This window comes from Tenebrio molitor, chromosome 8, assembly GCF_963966145.1.
Source record: "Tenebrio molitor chromosome 8, icTenMoli1.1, whole genome shotgun sequence".
NCBI lineage: Eukaryota > Metazoa > Arthropoda > Insecta > Coleoptera > Tenebrionidae > Tenebrio > Tenebrio molitor.
Window position 1 is genome coordinate 7,195,098 of NC_091053.1, and position 25,608 is coordinate 7,220,705.

Here is a 25,608-nt window from a genome sequence, read left to right on the forward strand (position 1 = left end):
TATGGGCAATGTTATCAGTGTTATCCCGTTATCAGAATGCAGCTGGGGCGTCCGGAAAGATACCATCCTGGACCACGTCAGTTAAGAAACAGACAGGACCGGCTCAAAATTTTAGGAAACAATAAAAATATACAATCAATTATCTCCGTTAATAATAAAAACATTTTACTAAGAAGATTTAGGCTAAAATTCTTACGAATAATGTATAGTACCTCGTGTTACAAAGAACGCCTCAACTTCGAAAACACTCTGTATAATAACAATAATTAACAAACATCAATTTTTTTCTCCATTCTTTTATTTATCCTATACTGTCTTTTCCATTATTTGTTTCATTTTTGTTTCTTTTCTATAGCTACACATCCTAATATACATAATATTGTGAGATTTTGTTTTTACTGTTTAAATTAAAATCTTTTTCTCATTTCCTGTTGTCTATATTTTTTTTTGCATCTGTTTTGACCTGTTTTCTTATGCTGTATGTATAAATGAAAGAGACAACCGTAAAATCTATGTTCAGTTTTTAATTTTTCACTTTTCGAATCGTTAAGTATATCCTTTAGATATATTTTTTTATATTTCGTTTTATATTCCAGTTTACGGCTCTTTTGATGTTTGTTTTTTTATTTTCCTTTTTTGATTTCCATGAAAATCTAAGGGGTATTCAAATGAAAAGTTCATCAAGTTGGCTATGACTTTTTGTTTTGCGAATGCAACGTCTTTTTTTCAGTTGAGTTCCGTTTTCTGTGGAATTGAACGTTAATTAAATTTAATTTTAATTTAGTTAATTATTGATGCAATTGGCACTAAACTATTTTTGGCCACTGGAAATTCTAAAGCAAGATATTATTTGAAACAAAGGATTTCTCTTGCAATCCAACGCGGTAATGGTGCCAGCATTTTGGGGAGCTTACCAAATTCTCCAATTTTGGAAGAAAATTTTCTTTTATAATTTTTGTTTATAGTTTTAGTTTACGTACTTTGTTTTGTTTAGGTTAATTATGTAATTATTATTATTGTTTTCTTGTATAAGTAATTTGTAATATTTGATTAAAATAATTAAAAATTATGTAGTAACAAATGTTACTTTTTCATTTAGTTAACGCACCAAATCATCTATCCGACAATTGAATCCCTACCCTGTCACAGCCTGCAGTGTAGGAATTAAAGCCAGCAGATTCAAGAAGGTTACATCTTTACAATTGGCTTGTCAACAACGTAGACAATAATGTCTTGGTGTGCATTGAATCCTTTCAATATAAAAAAACACATCTAACCTATTATTGTACAGATTACACATCGCTGCGACTTTCGTTAAATTAAGAAGTTTTATATTCAATAATACCTACCAAATATGTAGCCAAGCCAGAGACATATCCTGCTCTAATTATAAACCTTTTTAGATAAGCTGGCACTCACATTACATAATATAAAATAAATTTAGTCAAAAATGTCACTTCTTTACGTGGTCCTAACCTAACTTTTGATATTGATCTTCTAAGACATAGGTACTTCACAATGTTGTGAAAAATTCAAAGGCTACTTGATGATTCAATTGAACACTCGATATTTTTTTTTGGTTTTTCGTTTTATATTTCAATTTATATTGCAAGTTAGAGTTCTTTTGATTTCAAAGAAAAATTCCCAAAATCCATTTTTTCATTTTTAATTTCTTTTTTTTTTTTAATTCTCTCTATTTCCAGTCATTTGTTTCTCTTACTATTTTTCTGTGTAGCCTCATATCTGTCAAATATACGCTTTTCAATTCTTTTATAATAAAACAAGCAGCACATTCTTACGTAAAACACTGATGAAAAATGTTGAGGAATTTCTGTTTTAGTAAACTTTGTCACACTTTCAGCCATCTAAAAATGTTGTGTTTACATCAAGCGGAATATGTCTTCCAAAGTATTTTTTTTTTAATAATAATAGCAATTATGTATGTGGCACTTCAAATTTTTTAAATCTAAATCAGGTCAGTTGAACTTTATCCAAGCCCCCAAGAGAAAAAATTCCTAGTTTAATCTAGTCTGAATTTTATCTCATCAAAAAGTAAACAATTTTTTACCTTAATTAAATTCCTTCTTTTTTAGTAACACAATTTTAGAATCTTCCAAAACTGTAAATTTCTTCTAGATTTTATGATTATTATTACTATAAATCTTTAAAAAATCTATTAGATACACTTGAAATTCTGTTTTAATAAATTTTTGTCAATTTAATTTCGGTTAAACATTAGTTAATGATCTCTGGGAGTTGCTCCAACATTAAAAAACTACCTCGCAAACATCATCGCAAGTACCTGCGAATGCGCTGCAGCACGAAAAAATCTGTTTACAAAATTTTGTTTTGTTGACTATTTATAGAAAAAAATTATGCCAATTTCACAATCTTTCGTCTTCTATAAAATGGATTTATCCAAGTGCTGACGTTTCCTCAGAATAGATCGACACTGAAATGCCGCGTCCCGTTATAACCCGACAAATCAAATTTTCTCTAAGATGTCCTGAAATAACTTGTGCAACCACTGGACATGTCTTTTCAAATGTCAAATCAGCTGACTCGTAGCACATGTTCGCATATCTGCGTTGATATTTTTGTAAATAAGTACGTAAATGCCGTCTGGAGATTTATGTTTCCTCTGGACACTTTCACCGTCCAAAAATTTCGCCAGTCGGCCAAGAAAGGTCCTGCAAAGGTCACCGAAAAAATTCACTCGTGTCAGATTCGATCAGATCGACCAATCGAATTAAACGTCAGTTTGGAGGCATCTTGGCCGCTTACCAAGCACATTGTATTTCGTGGATGTTACACAGATCCGACGCGATTACGCACTTTGCCGTGTTGTAATGACGATTTATAAATTTGTTCCTTGCCTATTGGCCCCTCTAAATCAAAAACACATGATCCTGTTGCGCAATTTATAAAGCGCGCACAGCTGGACTCAATTGTGGCGGCGAGTCCACCAGACCTGAGTCCCTCGTTTTGTCGGAGACGAAGGTTTTTCTGTTGTTCACACGAATCTTCGGGTTTTGGCAGCAGATTTTATTAGTCACCATCTGGGTACAGAATTTGAATCAAATGTGTAAAACACTTACGGGACATTTATCAAAGGAAGGACAGAATGGCACACTTTGAAAAAATAATTCAGTTTGGCACCAGGTTGGGCATTCGCGCTGGTGCATACACAACAAGAGCTTTAACGGATCTTCAAGTTGGCAACAAATTTTGACACTTGGGCGCAAGGCGTCAAGGCTGCGTCTGAACAGATTAGCTGCTGGAAGGCAACCATCAGACTGTGAAAGCTTGAGAACCGTAAAAAAGATTGTAGATCTTTTGCCTGTCCACCAAGATCAGGAAAGTGGCCAACTGTATGTTGCAAAAATCAAAATATTTTGTCCTGTGGCTGGAGAGCTGCATTCGCCTTCATATTAGGGCTCATCAAGCTCTATACATTAAAAAAAAATGCAAATCAATACGGAAATCTTGATCTTAATAAATAGAAAGGGTATTTGGTCATTTTGATTATTCTCAAACCAAGCACCGATTTCCAAGTGATTTCCTGAATAAAATAAATAATTAATTTGTTTCTTCCGCATGGAGATGTGGATGTCACGTGGTGCCTAGCCAATTCAGCCACCGTGCAAACCGCTGCTCCGCCCATCCCTTTCTCGCGTAGACAAAACCGATTTTATTTATAGCACGCTAATAAAATTGCTGACAGAATGTTGAAAAATGAAACCTGTTCTAATTACGCCGTGCAAAATTTGCCAAAATCTCGTGCACACCGTTTCTCTAATTAATACTTTTAATTTGTTGTTTGTATTGCGCGGAGCGAAAATAAACGATGATTCCGACTTCCTGCTGAACTCCAGCCTCCAAATGAGATATTTTTTTGGAAAAGTCGTGCCAGGTCCTCTAATTTTTCGTAGGCAGATAGTGAATAATGCGCACCATTATTTTGATGTTTTTGTTGAAAGGAACCAGTTTAGATTTATTTACACAAGGCCGTCTCGTGTGGGACCCCGCTGAAATTCCACCGTCGCAAATTTTGAAAATTTCTTGGGTCCGCATCGGCCCCGATAAATTAATAATATGGCAGTATTTATAGCGTACAGTAGACGCAAAAACAATAAACGTAATATTCGTAAGACGCTATCGTAAAATCTGCAAGTGTTTATAACCGTTTTGTGATTCATTTAAGTTGGCAATCGATGTATCTACATGTAGCAGATTTGTATCAGGGTTATTTCAGAAAGCTTTGAATAAGGTTTTTTAATAAGAACGGTGCAATGTTACGATAGCATTGACACCAAAGTGAAACAAAGCTCTGTTGTTATTCTGGGGGCAGAAATTGAGCAGTCGAGGTCTCGACTTGTACCACTCCAGTGTGGCTCCATATCTGGTCTGGTCGATCCGAGCTTGGTACATTTTTTCCAAAAATGGCATTTTTCCAAAATTTTTGAAAAATTCCGGCAGCTGAAGCTTTTTCAACACTTGTTCCTACCTTCCGCACGGACGACCATTCCTGGAAGAACTCCATGGCCCATAGCCGTTTTTTGTAAAATTTTCGAAAAGCGACACAGTCCAAGCCAACAACCACCGCCACTCGAACCACCGGATAAAAAACGATCAGCCACAATCGCGAACAGCAGTCGACTAAAGCAGTCTCCGTATTTCAGGAGACGCATTTTAGTGGTGAATGCGAGTACCAGCGCTCTCTATATTTTGAATATACCACGGCGCACCTGGTTCATTGGATTACAGTGGGCAACCGTGTTTACGCTCCTCTAGGTCGCCGAGTGAGACGCAAATCTCCAACCGAAGGAGGACAAGAAGTGGATTTTTCCGCGGGAAATAAATTCTCCATTGTGAGAGGTTCCTCGCGACTAATTTTAAAACGTGTTGATTTCCACAAAGCACAGAAAAGCTTCGGCGACTGTTGACAGATTATGATCTGCTGGCGCTGCTTTTAGTTTATTTATGTACATTTTTCGCGTTATTTTCAAGCGATGATGAAAGCTTAACGTGCGCCTTCATTGTGATCGTTTTTCGAAAAGGAAGCTCTACGCAAAAATATTGATTTCTGTATTTGCGAACCGGCAGCCTGAGATATATTTAAAACCGATCCGCCATTGAAAAATATCCGGTCTATTTTCAAAACAAGACCAATAAAAAGTTGTCACGATGAAATACCGCTCGTCTGAGCTTACACAAAAATACTTGTAAAAATCAAAATGTCGAAGGACTCGAATTAATCGCCTCCGTGTTACATAAACACCCGACGCTGCCAATTCGCTTTTAATTGGACTTAAAGAACCGTTTACTTGTCGTCGCGACGTTAATTAACACACGCAAGGTCGACACATTTCCGATGCACTTTTCTTGGGTGACCTTCCACAATCGTCGAAAAACGAATTCGTTATCACCGCCGTCGGAAGCGACGCAACACAATCCGCAATAAAGATGTCTGAAATGATTGGGACACGTGACGGGCGCGAGATGGCGCTGCAGATTGCATTCGCATTTCGCTCCCTTGATTCGCTCAAGATGTGCAATTAACACTCGATAAGTGGGATTAATTAGCAGATTCATAATTGCAGATTTATGGAGGTTGTCGATTGGCTAATGGAAGTTTTTAATTGGCAAACGACAAGGAGTTTGCATCTGCGTTGCCATAAATCACCAAAGCTGTGACGATCGATGCTGAAAGGCTCAGCATCAAGCACAACTTTTAATTGCTGAAGCTGAATGCAACTTTGCTTTATTTTAAGTGCGTTGCGAAGTTATTTACGACTGTTAGACGCGAATTTACTCATCTTATTTTTAGTCCAATTTTGCAACCGAAAAAACTTATTATTATAATCATCAGTGATGATGATGACCATCATTATCTTTATTATGATTATTATTAAAGTGTCCCAATTGTTGCCTTGGAAGGGCGCGCACTCTCTATTGTAGCCTCAAATTTTGGACTTTCACCACTTTGACCCAAATGAAAAATTCTTCTAGAGTCGAGACAAGAAAAACGAGGTGTTTTTGAGTGGTGTTAAATTGAATTTTTGCTCAGTGGGTGGAAAATTTGCGATCGATCTATTTTGTTTTCTGTGTCGCAACGTGATAAATCCGGCTGGTTTTTGAGGTTAAGACTCTTTGAAAAGATGCACCGTGTTCTATATTTAGGCCATTTAAAATGCACAACACGAAGTTAAACAGGCCAGGTCTTAGTTTCTTGTTCGTTTAACAAAATCATTGGTAGCATTGAATGTGGCCGTTGACCGCAAGCACAAATGGGTATTTTGGTTGGGCCGCCACGGAAATACATTTAAAAGTGGAGACAATGAGCACCGTGGGTGCTTCACAAGGCGAAGTCGTTTTGTTGAATTGAACAATGAATATTGTACGTGATGGAGAGGAGCTTTTTACAAATTGCAAATTACAAATAATCGCACATTAATCTGTTTGTATGGAGGCTTTTTAAATAAACGCAACCTGTTTTGACCAGAGAGCTTCTGGGAAATATATTCCTGCTCACGTGTGTGGGCTGAAATAAGGTTTCAGAGTTTCTGCTGGAACTAATGATATCTGCAATTAATAACAGTGAAGCGCTAAGTATTAAATTAGGGAAAAATTCTAGGCTACGTGAAGTGACTCAACGTATCTTTCCATTAAAAAAAAAATACAGTTCTGCAGCTCTGACATTTTTGCTACGCAGTATAAAATGAGTGTGCTTAAGACCGCACGACAGAAGTGAAAACTTCTATGATGCTCGTTACTGATTTTAAGTAATACAGGTGTCCCAGAACTCGCGGATCAAACTTACAGTGCGTTTTCCTTGGTGATAACTGAAAGCAATAGCGTTTAAAAAAAAGGGCAGGGTATAATCGTTTTTTTGTAATGAATAATTAAAGTTGACCAATCAGAAGGACGCTGTTAATTTGAATTTCACGTAAATTTAACCAAAGGTTTGAATTGCTTAGCAACATAATTTTAGTAAGAATAGTATGGAATTTCAAGTAAATGTGAAGATTTTGACAACGTCAAGTTATAATTTGATTCGAAATTGTCAAACTTCGTATTGAAATCATGTATACAGCTGCAGAGTATGCCAAAATGCTCGTAATTTGTTGAGAGTACCGGCGCAATGCACGTGAGGATGCAAGGGAATATGCAATACGTTTTCCACGACGTTTGCCACATCCAAATTATAACGTATTTCTATGGTTGGTGTACCGTGCTCGAGACACTGGGTCCTTGGTGCGTACCTGACAAGAAATTGGTGGTCCCCCGCGCGAAGTTAGAACGCCAGAGACTGAAGATGCTGTTCTTATGCTTCAGTCCTTTCATGACGACGGTAGAAGCATATTTGAAGAACTATATTTACCGCGAACCTATCAATATTTTAGAACTAAATGACCAAATTCACGAAACACTGGCTACTGTTATTCCTAATATGTTTAGACTGGCAAAGGAAAATTTAATAAAACGACCTCGCCTATTCCTTCAGATGAAAGGTGGTCATTTTGAACACACTTTATTTTGCATGTTTCTTATTTCATTTGTTGCATTCTACATCGTTTAGTTATAAAATTTGTCCTTAAATTTTTAATAATGCTAAAATAAATAGGTTAGTTCAATCCAGTTTTGTCTTCTGTCTTTCAGAACTGCCACTATGCTTGATCTGTTGTTCAAAACCTACGTGTAACTCCTTTTTTTGCAATGTCAAGAATGTTCCTAAAAGTCTTTTCTTTCATTTCGACGATGAAAAGTCCCGCTCGTGTAGCTCCGCTAATACGTTGCAGATGCAGAGAGTGCACAGGGGTCAGGATAAATTTCTTGTGATTCCGATTCACTTCACAGGCCCTGCATATTTCACTTTTTACTAAGATTTTTAAGGTAGTAATATTACTCACTTGACGCTACGTCGCCATTTTACCTCCCATCAACAAAGGTTCAATTCATCATATCCCTCCCGTTAATTTCCCATACCCCTCAAGGTTACAATTGCTCTGGAAATTTTCACTCATAACAAATTATATTTCATTCATTGCCCGAAGAAGAAACATCTTGTGTTGCCTGATTTAGATTCTATACATTTGTTCACCTCCTTTTGGCGAAATTATCCCATTTTTGGTTATTTCAAAAGTACCTGTCACTTTTGACGTTTGTTCCGACAAGTCGACCAGATAAATATTGAATATAATTTTATGATTCTTCGAATTATACGTTGCTTGGCAATTGAGGGAAGGTACTCAATTTTCTCATAAAGGGAAAATTAGATCGAGCTCTATTGGTCAATTTGATTAATTCATAACTAAAAAGCTGTTGCACCCTGACTATTTTTCTAAACGTTTTTTACCTTCATTACGATCAAGGAATATACAGTTTAAATTTGATCCGCGAGTTCTGGGACACCCGTATATACCTATTCTATAAAAATATATCACTATGGATGACTTGGTGGAATAAGGAGCAAGGCATAAATAATTAATATTATTTAAATCCAAACTGGAAATACGTCCGCTTTTAGAGGTACACTCTGGCAAAATTTGTGAGGTTAGGTTTGGATTCTGTGGTTAGGATGTTTAAGTTTTATTTTCTTGACGATGATATTGAACACAACACAAGTTTTCATAGCAATACACTGTATTATGATAATTTGTCCATTTTCCTCTTCACATTTTGCAACACAAATTTTTCCAATAGATGAATTGTTGAAACCATACAGCCATACAGGGTTATTCACGAAAGGGGTACTTCTGAATTTTTATTTTGCCGCAACCAACAATACCAATGACAGTAACTACTAAATCAAATGTGTTATTTCTTTTAAATTAGAAATCAAAGTAAGTTGGATAGATTTGTGAGAAATGTCAGATTGGCAGATAACCTGTATTTAATTAAAATTCAACAAATAAATAATAGATATTTATGCATTAAGGGAGATATGAACATGATTTTTCCCTGAGGTTGATGTGGTTATAATCCGAGGGCCTTTGGCCCGAGGAATTATAAGTCAACCGAGGGGAAAACATGAATATCTCCCGTGGTGCATACAGTATTTTATTTTTTAGTCTCTGTACTTAAAAGTTAAAATTTTATTAAAAATATTTGCAGAGAAGATTGCGTGAATATGTGGTTGCTATAGTTTCGTTCTCATGAGTTTGTTGTCAACAATGTGGAGGGCGAAAAAATTTGACAAATCCCAAGGAAGATATGAGTTGTTTTTCACAATCTGTATCTATGACGAAAAGAAATAATATCGTGTTACTAAAAAATAAACAAATTAAGTTAATGTAAAAGGCGTTCGAAGTGTATACCATCGGCTTCTAAACATCCGCAGCGGCGACAGATTTCTTTCCACACTCCATAAATGGGGGCATGTTGGTCTTTTCGTCGTTATTGTAAAAACAAATTTTTCGAATTCACAAAGATTTTTTGTTTTAACGTCAACCGTTTTACCATTCCGAATATTTCTAGACTACGTCCACTGATAGAATGCCGTTTTTTAAATATCCTTAGATAACAAAATCCCCAAACCACAACATTAAAATATTAACAAAGTATCATAGATTGTGTTGGTAATATCTTGAAACATTCGCGCCACTGATTCTCATTGGTTGTTATGAAACCCACGCGAAAAATAAATTATATGACATTTCAAATTTGAAATTGTCAGTGCTGTCAAATGGTTTGAGCATTTAGATTTGCGATTTTTCATCTTTAGAGCTTTGTTCTGCGTTTCTCTGGTTTTAGAAGTTATTAGTTTTGATCGTGTTGATGTTTTGATCTGTTCCGTTGCGATTTTTTGTTGATTTTTTTGAATTTGTGAAGTGAGTGCGTGCCTCAAGAATCTAGCATTATGAACACTTTAAGTGACATTACAAACATCGAAAATAATACAGAGGTAGTTTTTGTTCATGCATTAAATATTAAATAATATCAATATCAAAAGAATAATTGACAATGACTTAATCTTTAATTCATCTAGGGACTTGGCTCGTTTTAAGGCTTTGCAATGCAGAGAATCAGGATCTTGGTTACATGCAATACCTTCTCCTAATATTGGTACTCTTTTAGATAACACTTCCTTCCAAGTTTGTATTGGTTTAAGATTGGGTTGTAATCTTTGTACACCTCATATTTGCAAATGCAATGCGAAAGTTGATGAAATTGGTATTCACGGTCTAAGTTGTTCCAAAAGCAGTGGTAGATTTTCAAGACACACTGAAATTAATTCTATTATCAACCGGTCTTTGACTTCTATTCATGTTAATTCAACTTTAGAACCAAACGGACTATCTCGTGATGACGGAAAACGCCCTGATGGGATGACTTTAGTACCGTGGAATAAAGGTCAACCTTTGGTTTGGGACGTTACTGTCGTAGATACACTTGCAGACAGTTACGTATTGAAAACATCTGAAGTCTCAGGTTTTGCCGCTGAAATGGCTTGCAAACGCAAACATAACAAATATCGTTCAATTATTTCGTCAAACTACATATTTAAAGGTTTAGCCTTTGAAACCTTAGGCCCTTGGTGCAAAGAAACAATAGATTTCATTAATGTCATCGGAGACCGACTTATCGCGGAATCAGGGGATTCAAAATCTAAGAAATTCCTTTTTGAGAGGATTTCCCTTGCCATTCAACGTGGAAACGCTGCAAGCATTCGGGGCACTTTTCCAGATTCCGCATTATTATCGGAAATTTTCGCATTGTAAATTAAAAATGTTATTTTATGTTAAATTTTAATAAATAACTTTTCACTTAAATAATCTCTTGTTTGTGTTTAGCCATTTCCGAAAAAAGCTGGATATTTTAATTTCAGTAGTCAGCTTTTTTTGGGAAATTCGAAGATGTATTGTGGGTTGCATTTTTAATTCCGTCGGGCTATCACTCGTGAAATACCTTGTATGTACTATGGCGGCCAAAAAATTTCTGCCGTCATTTTTCCGTCATTTCAAAAAAATCGGTGTAGTCCATTCCTTATTGTCATTATGATTGATGTTTTTACTTGTCACTTTTGAAAGTCAAGCAAAATGCCATCGGTATCAAATTTTAATAAAATCAAAATAGTAACTCTTGCACAAAGAGGAATGTCCCAAGCTCAGATTTCGATGGACCTTCGTATACCTAAAAGTACAATTTCGTCCATTCTTCAGAAATGGAGACAAAATGGAATGGAACTATTGAAAGACGCCAAGGCTCAGGGAGGCCTAGCACATTTACTGCAGAAGAAGATAATATGCTTCTCAATAGATTACGCAATAGCCCTTTTATGACGGCTGTTGAAGGGGTAAATACAAGCAAATACAACGGAAAGGAGCGGTCGATTTTCGGCAAACATATGGGCATGGATTTTAGTAGATAGACCTGGGCTAATGTTGTCTCTAGAAGATCGGCTCAACAGTGATGTTTATGTTAGGATTCTTGAAGACGTGATGATGCCTTTAGTTTCAAGAATTTTTCCGAATTTTAACTTCATATTTCAACAAGACAATTGTTCAATGCATTCAGCACATAGGGTAGCAGAATGGTAGCATAAACGTTCTTGATTGGCCAAGTCGCAGTCCAGATTTTTGGTTCGTAATTTGCAACAACGACAAGTAATTCGGAATAGGGCAGAACTTTTAACTGCGATTACTAATGCATGGCAATCATTACATAGGAATTATCACAGAGATTTATGCATCTCCATCTCGCGTCGTGTAAGACGAGTTATTGACGCCAATGGAGCAATGACCAAGTATTGATTTTAAACTTCATTCATTTTATCTTTTGATTTAGCTAAGTACTTAAACAAAAATAAATGTTTCATTTCCTTGTCTTTGCCTTAATGTTTTTCGTTTGATTTTTTAAAAACTACGGCATACTCGTGTAATTTCCACGGTTCTCTGTTTGGTACTTTAATCCAAAAATAGCCGCAAGTCTGCCTCTAGTCTCTAGTGCCACTAGCGACTAGCGGTCGTGTGGTAATTGTGTAAGAGTGGAACTTGTCCTTTGTATTCACAAAATTTGAACTGATGGACTGAATGACAGATTGTCAAAATGACAATAACGATAACAAAGCGAGGTTATTGGTGCTTAAGGGTAGTTTACACTTCATGTCAGGGCCTTGAAAGTGACGGACGAAATTTTTTGGCCGCAATAGTACCTATTAATAAAACCTAATATACAGGGTTAGTCACGAGAGACTTCCGATGAAAATTTCGTTATATGCAACAGAAACTACAATTTCCAATGGTTTCTAGCTGCCTAAATTTATAAAAAGTAATACTTAAATCAACGATTGCTGGCCCTTATTGTCTGTCATGTCAGTTTTCACATTTAAATTAACTTTTGTTCATAACCTCAATAAAGGGAAGGTGTCATGATTAATCTTAGTCGCCAAGCTACTTGGATTGCTAACTTATTTCGAATTAAACAAAATATGAAGTTCTAGGGGTTTCTTGTATTGTGGGTTGCATATAACGAAATTTTCATCGGAAGTCTCTCGTGAATGTATTACTCCTACTATACTGAAGTTTTCTTTCGTCTTTCCTAAATGCAAACATGCATAATAATAATAATAAAACATCACGTGCAAACCTACTCTTTCCATTTTTTAAATTTCGCGCCGGATCTATTTGTTGTAGCGTAGAGTGAACATTTTTAGTAACATTTATGTCAAGCAATCTACAAGTCGACAGAGTTTATCAAGCAATGGTAACTCCTTTGAAAGTTCTATTTTTTATTGAAGTGAAAACTTCTTTAGGCGCACCTCATCATTATTATTCTCGGGCAGTGAATTAGCTTTCAACCGTCACGCGTCAGGCCGTCACGTCACACGCTCCGAGGTGGAAGGCTCATCCGAGTTAGTTCGGGGTAGCCGAGTTTATCACCCATCCAAACACTGACTGCGCTGGACATTGCTTAACTTCACTGAAGATTTCTCGGAAGATTTATTATGAACAACAGGACCTGCAAAGTGGTGCTCAGGTACAGTGTGATATCTAAAATTTTGGGAAATAATCTCGAAAAGTAGCCACAAGTTGGACCAAAATGTTTACTTTTGCTAAAGATAAATGTTAGAGGAAGAGATAACGTCAACAACATAAGTCAGTAGTCCGGGTGAATTATTGGATAAGAAGTAGTAATAATAACAATAATTATAAATAATAATGACGTTAAATAATACGAGGCAGGCGGTAGTGCTGTGACAGCTTTATTTTATGAGGTTGAATTGATGGTAAGCAGCCTCTGTAATATGTAATGCAGAGTCATTCCTCTCCTAACAGGAATAAGCAAAACATGTTACTGAACTGTGTTTTATAGTGCGTACAGTTCTATTTCGAGAATTTCAAGTTAATCTAGTCTTAAGATAGAAAACTGTCGATGGCGGGTCTGGTGACTCACCGAAGAAGTACACGATCGTTAGTGAAAAGTGCGTGCTTGGGCCACAAAAATCACATTTTTTCTCAAAAGCTAAGAGTAAAAAGACTCACGAATTTGAAAAGCGTAGTCAGTACCATGGTGAGGCCCCTGAAATGCACCGTCCGACGATCACTTACGCACTGAATTCTGAAAACTGAAATCTTCCAGTGTTTACCTCCCCAGTTGCGTTGAAACAATAAATTGGTCCGATATTTTTATTTGGTCCAGACGCGCATTTCAACTGCTCTCTTCGTCACATCTTGTCGCATTATTTACGGCGGAGCGACGCTTATTGGCCTCGTGGAGTTTATTTTATCATCGGGATTATAATTTAGCGTTAACTGCCGTGGCGGAAGTGCATTGGATTGTTTCAATTAATTCGGTTGAAAAGCGACACGGTTTTGGCTGCGGCAGAACCGCACGCAAATCCGCGATTAGTAAACGAACGGGGAGATTAATGAGGTGGACGGTTTAGATTTTGGGGTGGGCAGTTAACTAATTCACAGGAAGGCTTTATGGAACAGATAAGTCTGCGTCAGTCCTGGTGCTTTAAGGTGTTTAGTCTCACAAAATTTTGACTGTATAACTGAGAACACTGGAAATTACATTAATTATTGATAATAATGAATGCTTTATCTTCAATGGTAAGACCCATTTTATCACTTTTAAACAGTAAACATCTGTAAACTTTGTCGAAATCGAAAAGTTGTTTTCTAGGTTAACAACAGCACATCGCTGACGTTTTTTTGACATTTCCGCGAAAAAGCTGCTTACCAGTGGCGTCGCGTTTAGCAATAAATATGGTAAATTACCCATTTTTACCAATGTAAAATGTTGCTTTTGTTTATTTTATAAATTTCCTCCATTAATGCAACACTTTTTCGGACAAATGCAATACATACTTTGGTTAGATTTAACTGTCAAATATTCTTTTGTTTTCAGTTGGTTTACTCCGTTTTGTCGGTTTCGTTGTTAAAACTTACTAAACAGATCAACAGATGGCGCCAGGGTTCAGCGTCCGAAAAAGAGTTACTTTTCGTCCGCTTTTTGAGGGTGCCTAAAAAAGATTTTTTTTATAGTTTCATCAAATTTCCATGTAAGCATCAGCTTATACTTTGTCTCTTCAATTTTTCATATATTGGCTTTAAAAATGTAAACTAAAATTTTAATTAATTTTTTTGATTGATGTTTTTTTTGAAGCCAAACGCGTGGAACAGAAAGTTTATATTATTTAACTGTACATTTTTAAAAGTCGACAAGACTATTTTTAAATCATATTTTTAAACATAATAACCGCACCACCATTAAATTTTCCGATGGAGTTCTATACTTAACCTTTATTGCTCCAAACATATTTTGACTATTTTTATTTCCCTCAATCGTTAATAAATCTTGTTTATTTGAAAAACTAGAGACATCCACATCACATTTCAATTATGACAAGTAGTTAGACGCCTGTCTTGACCAGAACTACCAACTGCTTCTGCAAGCCAATATATTCCCTGCTTTTACTTTGATTTATGGCGGCAGAAGTGACGAAACCGATAAGAGTAAGATGGAAAAACGATTTTGTTAGAAAAACATATCACAAAGAGGAGTCGTTGGCTATTTCGGTTAGTCAGAGCCTATACGAAAATAAAGCTGATTTTCGTAGACCATCAAAGCTGTAGAATGATGCTGTACAAATTGGCCACTTGATTTTATCTCCTGGCTTTTGGCTTGCTATGTTAGCACGAGTGTGAAGGATAGAGTAGGCGCGCCATCGGAAAAGATTTATTTTGTTTTCGATTTTTTTAAACGAATCTAAAAGGAAAAATAATTGTTACTTTGCAATCTTTGCAACTCTACCCACGCACAGAAGAAAGATAATGTTTACCATCAGCAGTGGACACAATTGATTAAGCAAATTACACTGCACTACATCACTAAAAGTAGTAAAAGAATGTACCCAGAACAGATCCCTGAGGGATGAAAACTGTTGAGGTTCGTATCCACTATAGTGAACCTGAGTGAACCTATTCAACAAAGGGTCGTAGACTTTCTTTCTTGTCGTTTCAGGTATAATAATGTCGAATTGTTATTATATATTTTGTTTCTTTTTTTTTCGAAAAGTTATTTATACCAAATGCAACAATTTTAAAAATCAGAAACTCTTTACGTGTACACTGATTTCGACACATTAAAATTTAATCACAAAGATCATCTGAAGATACCTAATATGTTATTTGTACTTGTCGTACTGGTGCACCTCAAGGTTCTGACCTGGCTCCCATTCTTTTCACATTTTTAGCAATAAATCTGTATTGTTTTCTTCTTAATATAATGTTTTTTTCTTTTTTCTTTCTTTCTGTGTCCTTTTAAAATTTCTTTATTGTCACGCGGCACCCTAGATTCGAATAATAATTATTCTCATCAGTTAAAATAATGATAACAAATTATTTAAAGAGCAGCAATTCGACAATTAGGTTATTGTCTATTTGCAAAAATGTTACGGTTCGGTTGCAGAATTGCTGCACTTTGGCAATGATCCAGCGTTGTCTTTTGTACTCTTATCAAAGTAGTTTTGTTGTTTTATAAAAAGCGAAAAATAAAATCTGGACGAAAATTAAATATTTACAACGCCGAAAAGTCGACGTCCGTTGCGACACAGCATCCATTAATTAGAAAAATATTGTGGATGTCTATTTTTAGCAGCAGATGTATTTAATTGATCAGAGAGACAAGTGGCATTTATTTAAATAAATAAAAAGCAACAACTGTGATTGTTATGTGTGGAATTGTTATGCAAACGGCTAAAAATACACAACGCGGAAAAAATTTGTGGGAACTAGGAGTAGGCCACCCAAAATTCACTTCGCCAAAAATAATCTCCGGAATTTTTTTGAAAATTCTTCGCAAATTCTCGATTCAATAAAAACGTTAACACAGCGACCTCCAGTCGATCCTGAATCACATCCATTCTCGTTTGTACCATCATCATTATTTTTAAGGAAGTGGGTCAAGAATTTTTCCGATTGAAGGTGAAAAAGCGAAGAATGTGGCATAACACGAGACCGCGTCCAAGGCGCATTGTTTCTTTCGAAATCGAAGCGAAATTTTTGGCGAAAATTCAAAATCCTTGCATCCACCCGACACATTCTGAATTAATCCGCACGAACCGTCCGTCCGGTTCGAGCTGCGACGCGCTCATCAAATGACATAACACTAAGTTTCGATGATGAATTTGGGAATATTTATAAATGTTGGTTGGAGCTGGCTCAAAACGGTTGAAAAAGCCCAAAAAGCTTGCGTGTAAATCATCGGGATTTTGCTACTGCGACGACAGTTTGTTATTGCTTACTAAAATTACGGTGCACTTTGCGGTAGGTTATAAGGATCGTGTTCGATATCCGGTTAGGTGTTTTGCGAATGGTGCAATAATAGATTCGGTTTATTTATGTGAATGAATGCAACGCGAAGCTTACGAACGAATTTAACTCGTATCGATAGCTAGGTGCACCGTTATTTTTATCTGGAAACACAAGATGAGACAAAATCGTGGATCACCGGGAAATACGCTCATATCAAATATTTTTTTAACAACAACTACAACCTACAACGTCATTTAAATAATTTTCAGCTGACAAAGAAAAGTTGACTCGTAGATTGATGCATACAAGTGTCACTGTACAACCAGAAGATATCAACACATATCTGACAGAGAGTTGGATAACTTAATCGTTCAAAAATTATTAAACTAAAAAACGAAAATGTTAGTAATCCACATTCATTTTGACAATTAATCTTCTATGAATCAATCTACGACTCGACTTTTTTTCTTGTCAGCTAATCTAAATTTTGATGTTTATATTATATCGGGTATTTATTTCAATTTATCCTCAAAGTAGGCGTTGAAGAGTCGATTGTGAAAGCACCACTGATCAGCTGAATTTTCAATATAACCTTACTTTTTGCATTGTTTATGTTTTTACTCTGCGGACTGACAAGTGGTGCGTTCACAATCGACTCTTCAACTTTAAGGATAAATTTACATGAACAACAATACAAGCCCATTTTACAGATGTTTCTATTGTACCTAGTCAAAGTGATACTAACCTTCGAATGGATGTGGATGGAATTACTTTTAGCTCGTTACTTATGTTACGCAATGACAGTAGAAAATTAATGCTACTTGATTTATATTTTGAAGGTTTATTAATTTATTATTTTCTCATGAATAATTTTATTTTACAGACAATGCTGTGGCAAAACGTTATATGGGCAATTTATGTATGCTGCGTTCGTTCGTGTAAACTTCCCACTGTAATAAAAGAGTGGTTGCATAAGTGACTATTATCGCTTTTTCTCCTCTAAACACAAGTCTAACGCTAAAGTCTTTGTTGTCTTCACTATGTTTCTATGAAGAAATGTTTGGAAATTTTAATTCAATCACAACCTTACAGCAACTTCATTCAAAATGGCTAAATCAGTTTTTTCTGCGAAAAGAAAACTAAAGACATAAGTTTGTGAACTTACGAGTCGCTTTCACTTTCTTTTTTAAAATAAAATTAGTCTTGTAGGAAAATTATTAAATAATTTTGGGAAACGCTAGGCTGAAGTGATTCTAGACTGTATGCTTTTGTAAAAAAATCTTAAATCTCTATTATATTTTCATTTTTCATTCCTTTGTAAATTGCTATTGTTTGGATAAAATTCGGATAAGCAACGTCACTGAAAAAATGATCTGCTAACCTACAATATCGTTGGCCTCTGAGTTTTACAAATATTGCATAATCTCTCAAACAGTAAAATCTTAAAATTAGAACTTCTACTACTAACAATACGTTTTCCGCAATTGCGTCTTTTAGTGAATTAAATTGGTTTCATTTGCTGAAACTAATGCATTATCATCGTTACAACTACTTCTTGAAATAATTTAGAAAAATAAATATACATGCTTGTTACCGTAATCATAACTACGCTCTATAATAACGGCTATAATACTTTTCCACGGTTGAGAGCTTTCAGTGAAGGATTCATTACAAGCGGAAGCCTGCGCAAATAACAATAAACACTTGTAATACTTTTTTGTGATGGCTGAAAATAACCGTGGCTCAAAAATAGCATCGATTTTCTAAATATGAAATGCTGTTGATAAATCTTTAGCTTAGCAAAAAGGTAGTAAGTATTTATTACAACAAATTTTTTAGGCATTTTTAATTAAAACGGTAATTTTACATATTCACAAGGGGCCGAATAATAACTTTTTTTGGGTCGCTGACCGTGGCGTCATCTGTAGGTCTGTTTAGTAAGTTAGCAACGAAATCGTCAAAACCCATAATTGTCCTGTCACCATAAATTATGTAAATAAGTAATTGTATTGCAAATAAATTTCGTTTTGTTGGCAAGCTGATAAAAAATATAAAAAATCGACCATGTGTATTAATAAATTTATCTACATACATATTTGGAAAAGGTAGATACAAAATAAATTTGTAATTTTTCCAATTATGTCGTTTGGTTTGTAGTTTGTGCGGTCGCCTAGAAAATTTAATGTGTACCTCTGTCAAAAAGTGCCTTTTGTCCTCGCCTGTTTTCAAGCCTCGGCTGCGCCTCGGCCAGAAAACTCATACTTGGACGAAAAAGATGCATTTTTTGGCCTTGATACACAAATAATTGTTTATGTACTCGACATAATAATCTTTGACTTTTTATACTTAGTAAAAAAATTGGCCATCCTAGTTTGGAAAATACTCTTTCACAGTACACAAGTACTGTGTACAAAAAATTAATGAATCAGAATGAATGAATGAATATTGGACACAGAAACAGATCTTCCAGCAGAGCGTTCATCTCTGATTTCAGGTCTTCCTCTTTTAAAATCTAGGGAAGGACATGGATCCTTCAACACATCTGCATCTTGGTTGGTTAGACAAAATTTTAAAAGAAATGTCTGGCGTGTTTCCTTCAAAAGTCGCAATAAATAATCACATATTATATCCCAAGTGCAAAATTTTTTTGCTAACGAACGAAAACATCCATAAATGAGGTCAGAAGACCAATTATTAGCAAATAAGAGCACGAGACGAAGTCGAGGGCTTTTATTTGATAATAATTGGTCTTCTGACCGAATAATTTATGGATGTTTGAGTTGATTAGCAAAAAAATTGCCGATATTAAAATTTTGCACGAGTATACGGCTGATTATTTCTTGAATAGAATGAAACCAAACGCATTATTTCCAATCCTTTTTATTCAAAATAATTTATTAAAAAAAAAATCAGGTACCGACATTTTTATCAGATTATTGCCCATGTGCATTTTAGAGAAATTTTATCGGGTTATTTTTTGTTTTCTCATTTTGATTGGTCAATATTTGTCACGCAATTGGTTGCTAAACACATGAAGGAAATAATCAGTTAAATTATTATTTCCAAATTTGGTGTAACTATTTGTCGCATAATGAGAAACCTTTTAGCAAATTACATATCAATACATCTCTCGCAATCTCGCATAGTCATTAAAAATAGTTTCTCTGTTGTATCATTTTGATGTTATAAATTTAATTAGTTAAAATTTAATTTGAAATTCATTGTACCGTAAATTAACCGTAATTATAACTGAATTTGCTGCCACTATTGTCACTCACTTTTTAAAAGAAAAAATCTTGTCGCTTTAGTTAAATACAAAGATCGTTTAAATAAACACATTATTAAATATTATGTTCAAAGTCGTTCAAGGAAAAAATTAATCAACAGGTGTGCTGCAGCAAAATCTGATTATGATTACAGTCAACATAGCCACGATAACAGTAAAGATAATTCGATTTAAATCGTTACAGCAATTTTGTTATGAACAGTTAAGTTTGAGTCCTCCACTTAAATAAAATTGTTTTTAGAGGATTTCATCATTTTGGTGCATTTATATATTTAGATTGGTCTTCCCGGAAGATTTAATAATAGTTAATTTTCCGTTTTACAATCAACATGATTAACAGCGTATCAAAATACTTCATTTTGGCAAACTAACAAGGCGAAAATTATGATTGCATTCAGTTTTGTTGCATCAGAAGGAAAAGGGTATTGTTAATTTTTAAATACATTTTTAATTATCAAAAGTTTTCAAGAAAGGGTGGTCAATCATGCAAACAAAAACATCATATTAAAAAATTCTCCTTCACATTTCTTTCGCATCATATTTGTTTCTGTTTTTATTCGTTTTAATTTCCATACAGCTATTGTCTTGTTTCTTCTTCTTTATTTTCACACCATTTCTTCACTACCTCCAACATTTTATTCAATCGTAGATTACTAATTATTGTGAGAAGGTCAGTCTGAAATTTCTGTTGTAATATCACATACGTATGTCACATCAACAGCTGTTACAAGTTTCTGAAATTACTAAGACTGTGGGCGTCTCAGATGAACACACATTTCATGAATTGAAGAACTATTTGCTGCCACATTTACCTATTTAACTCTGCATGACGTCCAACTATTCCAAACCTCAGATTTTGAACTCAAAACTAAAGTTAACTCTAATGTCAAGATCTTAAAAAAACTAGACGAAATGAGATAAAGACACAAAGTAGTGCTGGATAAAGTGTAAGGAGGTTCGTGAAGATTTTGATTTTGAAGATTTAATCCGTAACGTGTGCTAAAATATGTCGAACTACGGCGAGATTTGAAATTGAGAAACTTTGTAATCTCCCGATTTGACACCACTCGCACACCCTTGGGGGCGATTGTTACTGAACAAAACCAGAAACCTCATCGCTTTAGCGACAATTTCCTTATCCCAAAAGTGCATTTTCTCAAATTAGTGTGTATTTCCTTTGGCCGAAAATATGATTTGGACCAGTCGAACTGTCCCGATTTACGAGCGACGGAAAATAACAAGCCGAGCATCAACAACGCCGAATGACACTTAGCACCCAACGCAAATAAACAGCATTTTGCGCAAATGCATATAAGTTTCATCGACTCCCCTCACCACATTTCTTTCACCCTTTCCGCGTTATTTCCAGACACCTTGATCTTGCCTGGCCCCACTGCATTTTTGTTCACGCATATTTTTAGATCTCTTTTATAGAAGTCGTTCGTGGTCTCCACACGTACATGCGTCAAACAGGCGTACATGCACGATTTTCGAAAATAAACATCCATTGAAACAGTACCAGTTGCGCGTCTTAACGTGGCGACCGGATATTTTCCTTCATAATTCACATTTATGCGGGGAACGGCTTGCAATAACTGTTGCGAAATTTCACTGTGGTGATGACATGTGGTCCAATATACCGAGTGATTAAATCAACTTCGCAGTCAAGCGAACACGCGTCGAATCAGTAGAGTTGAAAGACAAACAATTTTTTTTGTGTTTACAAAAATAAGCTAACGAAGCGTTTACATTACACTTTGCTCACTAGTGAGAAAATATTTTTTTCTCACTAGTGATTCAATTGTCATCTTTGCTCACTATTTTCAGCAAAGACCTCTGAAATTCGATGATCATGGAAATAATAGCTCCCTTAAAGATTTCCGGAAGTTACACAAATTGTAATTTTACATTCATTAGGAATTTTAAATAACCACATAAAAATAAGCAAATTTCACCTTTTTATTCCGGCACGAAAGTACCACGCGAGCATCAGTTACTCTTTGAGTTGGTAATAAAACTATGGTGATTTTTTGTGTCCCTGTTGGCTAAATATGTCACATGACCGGAAGTGACATGAATTTGAAAAAAGCGCAGAGATTACTAACGTAAACAGCGACGAGTGAGTGAGAGATGCTAAGCAGAAGGCAGCGGGTAAGAAAGAGAGGGCATGACGAAATCGCCGAAAGTAAAGAAAGAAAGCAGCAAGAGAGAAGGAGGAGAGGATAGGACGTCTGAAGAAAACAGAAAGGATACGGCGGGAAGAAGAGAGGAGAACAAAGTACTAAGAAAGGAATTAGCGGCAGTGACAGAGGAGAAGGGGGAACTAAGGAAAGAATTAGCGGTAGTGACAGAGGAGATGAGAGGAAGAGAAGAAAAATGGCAGGCGGAGGAAACAGATTAGATGAAAAGGATGAAAATGATAGGGGAAAATATGGAACAATGAGAATAAGAGGAAATGTAGAGAGGGGGTGGAAGAGTGATTAAAAAGGGAGCGAAAGTGAGCGTAAGGGAACCATTTAAAATAAATAAAGATAAGATGATGCTGGCAAAAATAGAAAGTTGGGGGCAAAAGAAGAACATTATGCTAACTGAAGGAAAGAAAAGGTGAGGGGATGTTTATAGATGACGATTTGACAAACGAAGAAAGGAAAACACAAAAAAAGTTAAGATAGGTGGGTAGAGAAGAGAGAGATAGGGGGAAAAGGGTGAAAATAGGATAGAGGAAAATAGAGATAAACGGGGAATGGTCTATATGGGATGAGAGAGAGGAGAAACTGAAGAAAAATTTTTAGAAGAAAGAGAAGAAGAGAAGACGAATCGGCGAGAGAAGGTATAAAGAGAAGGTGAATAAAAAAAGTAGATGGACAAAGAAAACGGAAACCGGAAAAGAAGCACAAAGGGGAAAAGGAGAAAAAAAATGGGAAAGTCAAGGGACAAAAAGAGAAAAGAAAAAGGGAGAGCTACCGTGAGAATAATGACAAGGGTAAAATTGGGGATTAGCAAAAAGTGACAAGAAAATGGAGAAGAAGAAGGATGCATGGAAGGAAAAGTTCATGTAGGTGGAAAATAATGACAATATACAGTAAAGAGATGAAAACAAGAAGAAGATGTGTCGAAGAGGCAATGAAAAAAAACAGGGAAGAATGTATGCCCAGAAGAGGGGACTTTAACGGGAGAATAGGAGAAAGAGGAGCAAGAAATTGGGAAGAGGAGAGGATGGGGAAAGACAATCCAAAGACAAGGTGGAGAAAGCAAAGGGGAAGAGACTGGTGGAATGGATTGAAGAAAATGGATGGGAGGTATTGAACGGGAACAAACAAGGTAGCAGGGAGGAAACAGTGATAGATTACGGAATAGTGAACGCAGAAGCATGGGAAAGAGTGGAAGAAGTCAGAATAGGAGAAACCATCTCGAAAAAGCTTTGAGGAAGAGAAGGGGAGAGAAAGAACAGAGAAGGAAAGGGGTGGAGGATAGGAATAAAACTCTTTGTTTTTATTATTATTTTTAGAATTGCTGCTTTATGTGAAAAGAAAATGTAATCAGGAATCTGAAAGCCCACAATTCAGCAATTTTTTGCCCAATTGTAATTTTTGAATGAGTAGTACTTTTTGTCCAAATTTCTTAGTAGACTAAAAGTGTAATAGGTAAAAAGTTGTGTCTTTTCAGGACCTTCCTTTTTTCGTCACAAGTCGTACATCTCCTCGGACAGATCTAGCTCACGCTGCACCACACTAATAAATTGCTAAACACTAATAATCCAATCTGTCATCAAGGAAGACATCGTTAAACACAGAAAATTAGCAATCTGAAAACCAATTACTTTCAAGATCCATTAGTTCTCGTCTAAACGGCTGTAACTTCCTGAATGTTTACAATCAATCCCGACCCATCCATACCGGGTGTTCGTTTTTCCCCGACTCGTCTGTAAACTCCATGGTACCGTTCAGGAGGAGTCGGGCGACCAGTTTACAGGGCCGCGACAAAAATAGCGCCCAAAGCGTCGCTACGTTGGCGCGACGTCATCCGTCTGAAACCAGCTGTTCGTCTAACTATCTCCAACACAACTAGCAACGATTTTTTATTGCTTTTCTATTTTAATAGTGACGCGCATCGATTTAATTATAGTTTGTCGAAAAGCGCAACAAGGAGATTTCGCACAAAAAAACTCCACTTCTGATTGACTACTGCGCCGAAATAGAGCCAAGGTTGGGGGGTCAGATGCGGGTGGTGTCCAAACAAAAGTTTCAACTTGGAGTGTACCGAGTCCTGGTCTTGGAGGCTATTTTCAAAAATTCCTTTTAAGCGCGTCCAAAAATAAACGAATTTTTCCGTGTTGGTCGCGATTAATCTCGAAATTTATTTAATGGTTGAATTGTTTGAAAAGCTTGTTTTTCGATTCTATATTGACTGCGGTGAATACACGACGCTTGCCAAATATTCCCTTGTATTTTTAACTATTCACTGTAAATTTGTTTGTTTGTAGTAGCAGCTCCATCTGAGCCATTAAGTATACATCGAGAATTAATGAAGTCACTCATGTTCTGCCAATTAAACTAGATATATCGGTTCCGGATTTGAACATTTGGAAATTACTTTTCCTAATAAAAGAAGAAGTGAAACTAAAGAGAATCATAATTTTCAGAGGCTGGAAATAATTTCTGTTGCGAAAGATTTGGCTTGGTTTTAACTCGTGTAGTCTTTCGGTGTTTCAAAGGCCTAATGTTTTGTAAAATAATGGAAAAAGTCACATAAGTTATGGAACTAAGTGCAGCTATAAACAAAATAAAACTACTTTATTTAAAACAATACCTACTCAACTTTAAAAAAGTAGGTAACACTTAATTCAATTTTTATTACTTTCTGCAACTGTTTTAAAACAATGATTTATAAACAATTTTTTATTACAATGTAAAATGATATTTAGCAGGTTCCTAAGCCTACTCAGTTTATATTTTGTAGGTATTTACACACTACTATTTCCATTAAATCTTTCCATCAAAGACTAATTTTTTACTGTAAAGAACAATAAGAGTAGAAGTGAGCCTTTTTGTGCTAGGCCCAGAGATTGACAACTGGGCGAAGCAGAAAAAAACCTTCTACTCTGAATGATATCTACTTTTTCTCATCAAGCGGATCACAAAAAAAATCGGACATGAACTAATTTATTTTCTTTTGCTGCGGTTACAATAAAATGACGACTGGGTGCTAGATTTGAATTTGATTTAAAGAAAATTATTGCTTTATCTACACTTAGTCAAACTTACAATTTTCAAATTTTAACGCACCAGTAATATTGTTACAATATTATCAGTACTTGAAGGTTCAATAATATTAGTAAAGTCTACTAAAGTCGAAAGTTTACTTTTTAACGTTGAACGGCTATCTTGATATGTATTTATAATTTTGACATCTGTCATCCGTGCAACTCGTATTACACCACAGTGGTACCGATTAAATATTGGGTAATAATTTCGTTATTTTTAGAGGCTTTCTTTTATTAGGGATAACTTAATTTTTTCGTATCCCACCTCCACCCGGCGGCACGGCAATTTTGCC

The 25,608-nt window shown here is 35.7% G+C and overlaps 1 protein-coding gene across 10 annotated transcripts in view; it reads right to left on the minus strand.

Annotated features, from left to right (window-relative positions):
- The window catches only part of tmod (tropomodulin), a 69,632-nt gene that overhangs the window by 38,683 nt on the left and 5,341 nt on the right, over window positions 1-25,608 (minus strand). Inside the window, exon 1 of one of the 10 annotated variants that reach the window (XM_069056966.1) lies at window positions 13,488-13,642. The exons of 8 other annotated variants lie outside the window; for them this stretch is intronic. In XM_069056966.1, coding sequence (XP_068913067.1) covers window positions 13,488-13,514 — 27 coding nt within the window. In that variant the 5' untranslated portion in view covers window positions 13,515-13,642. Of the gene's footprint in view, window positions 1-4,507; window positions 4,667-13,487; window positions 13,643-25,608 lie in introns of those variants that run through there. One more of the 10 variants, XM_069056965.1, reaches the window with a different exon arrangement.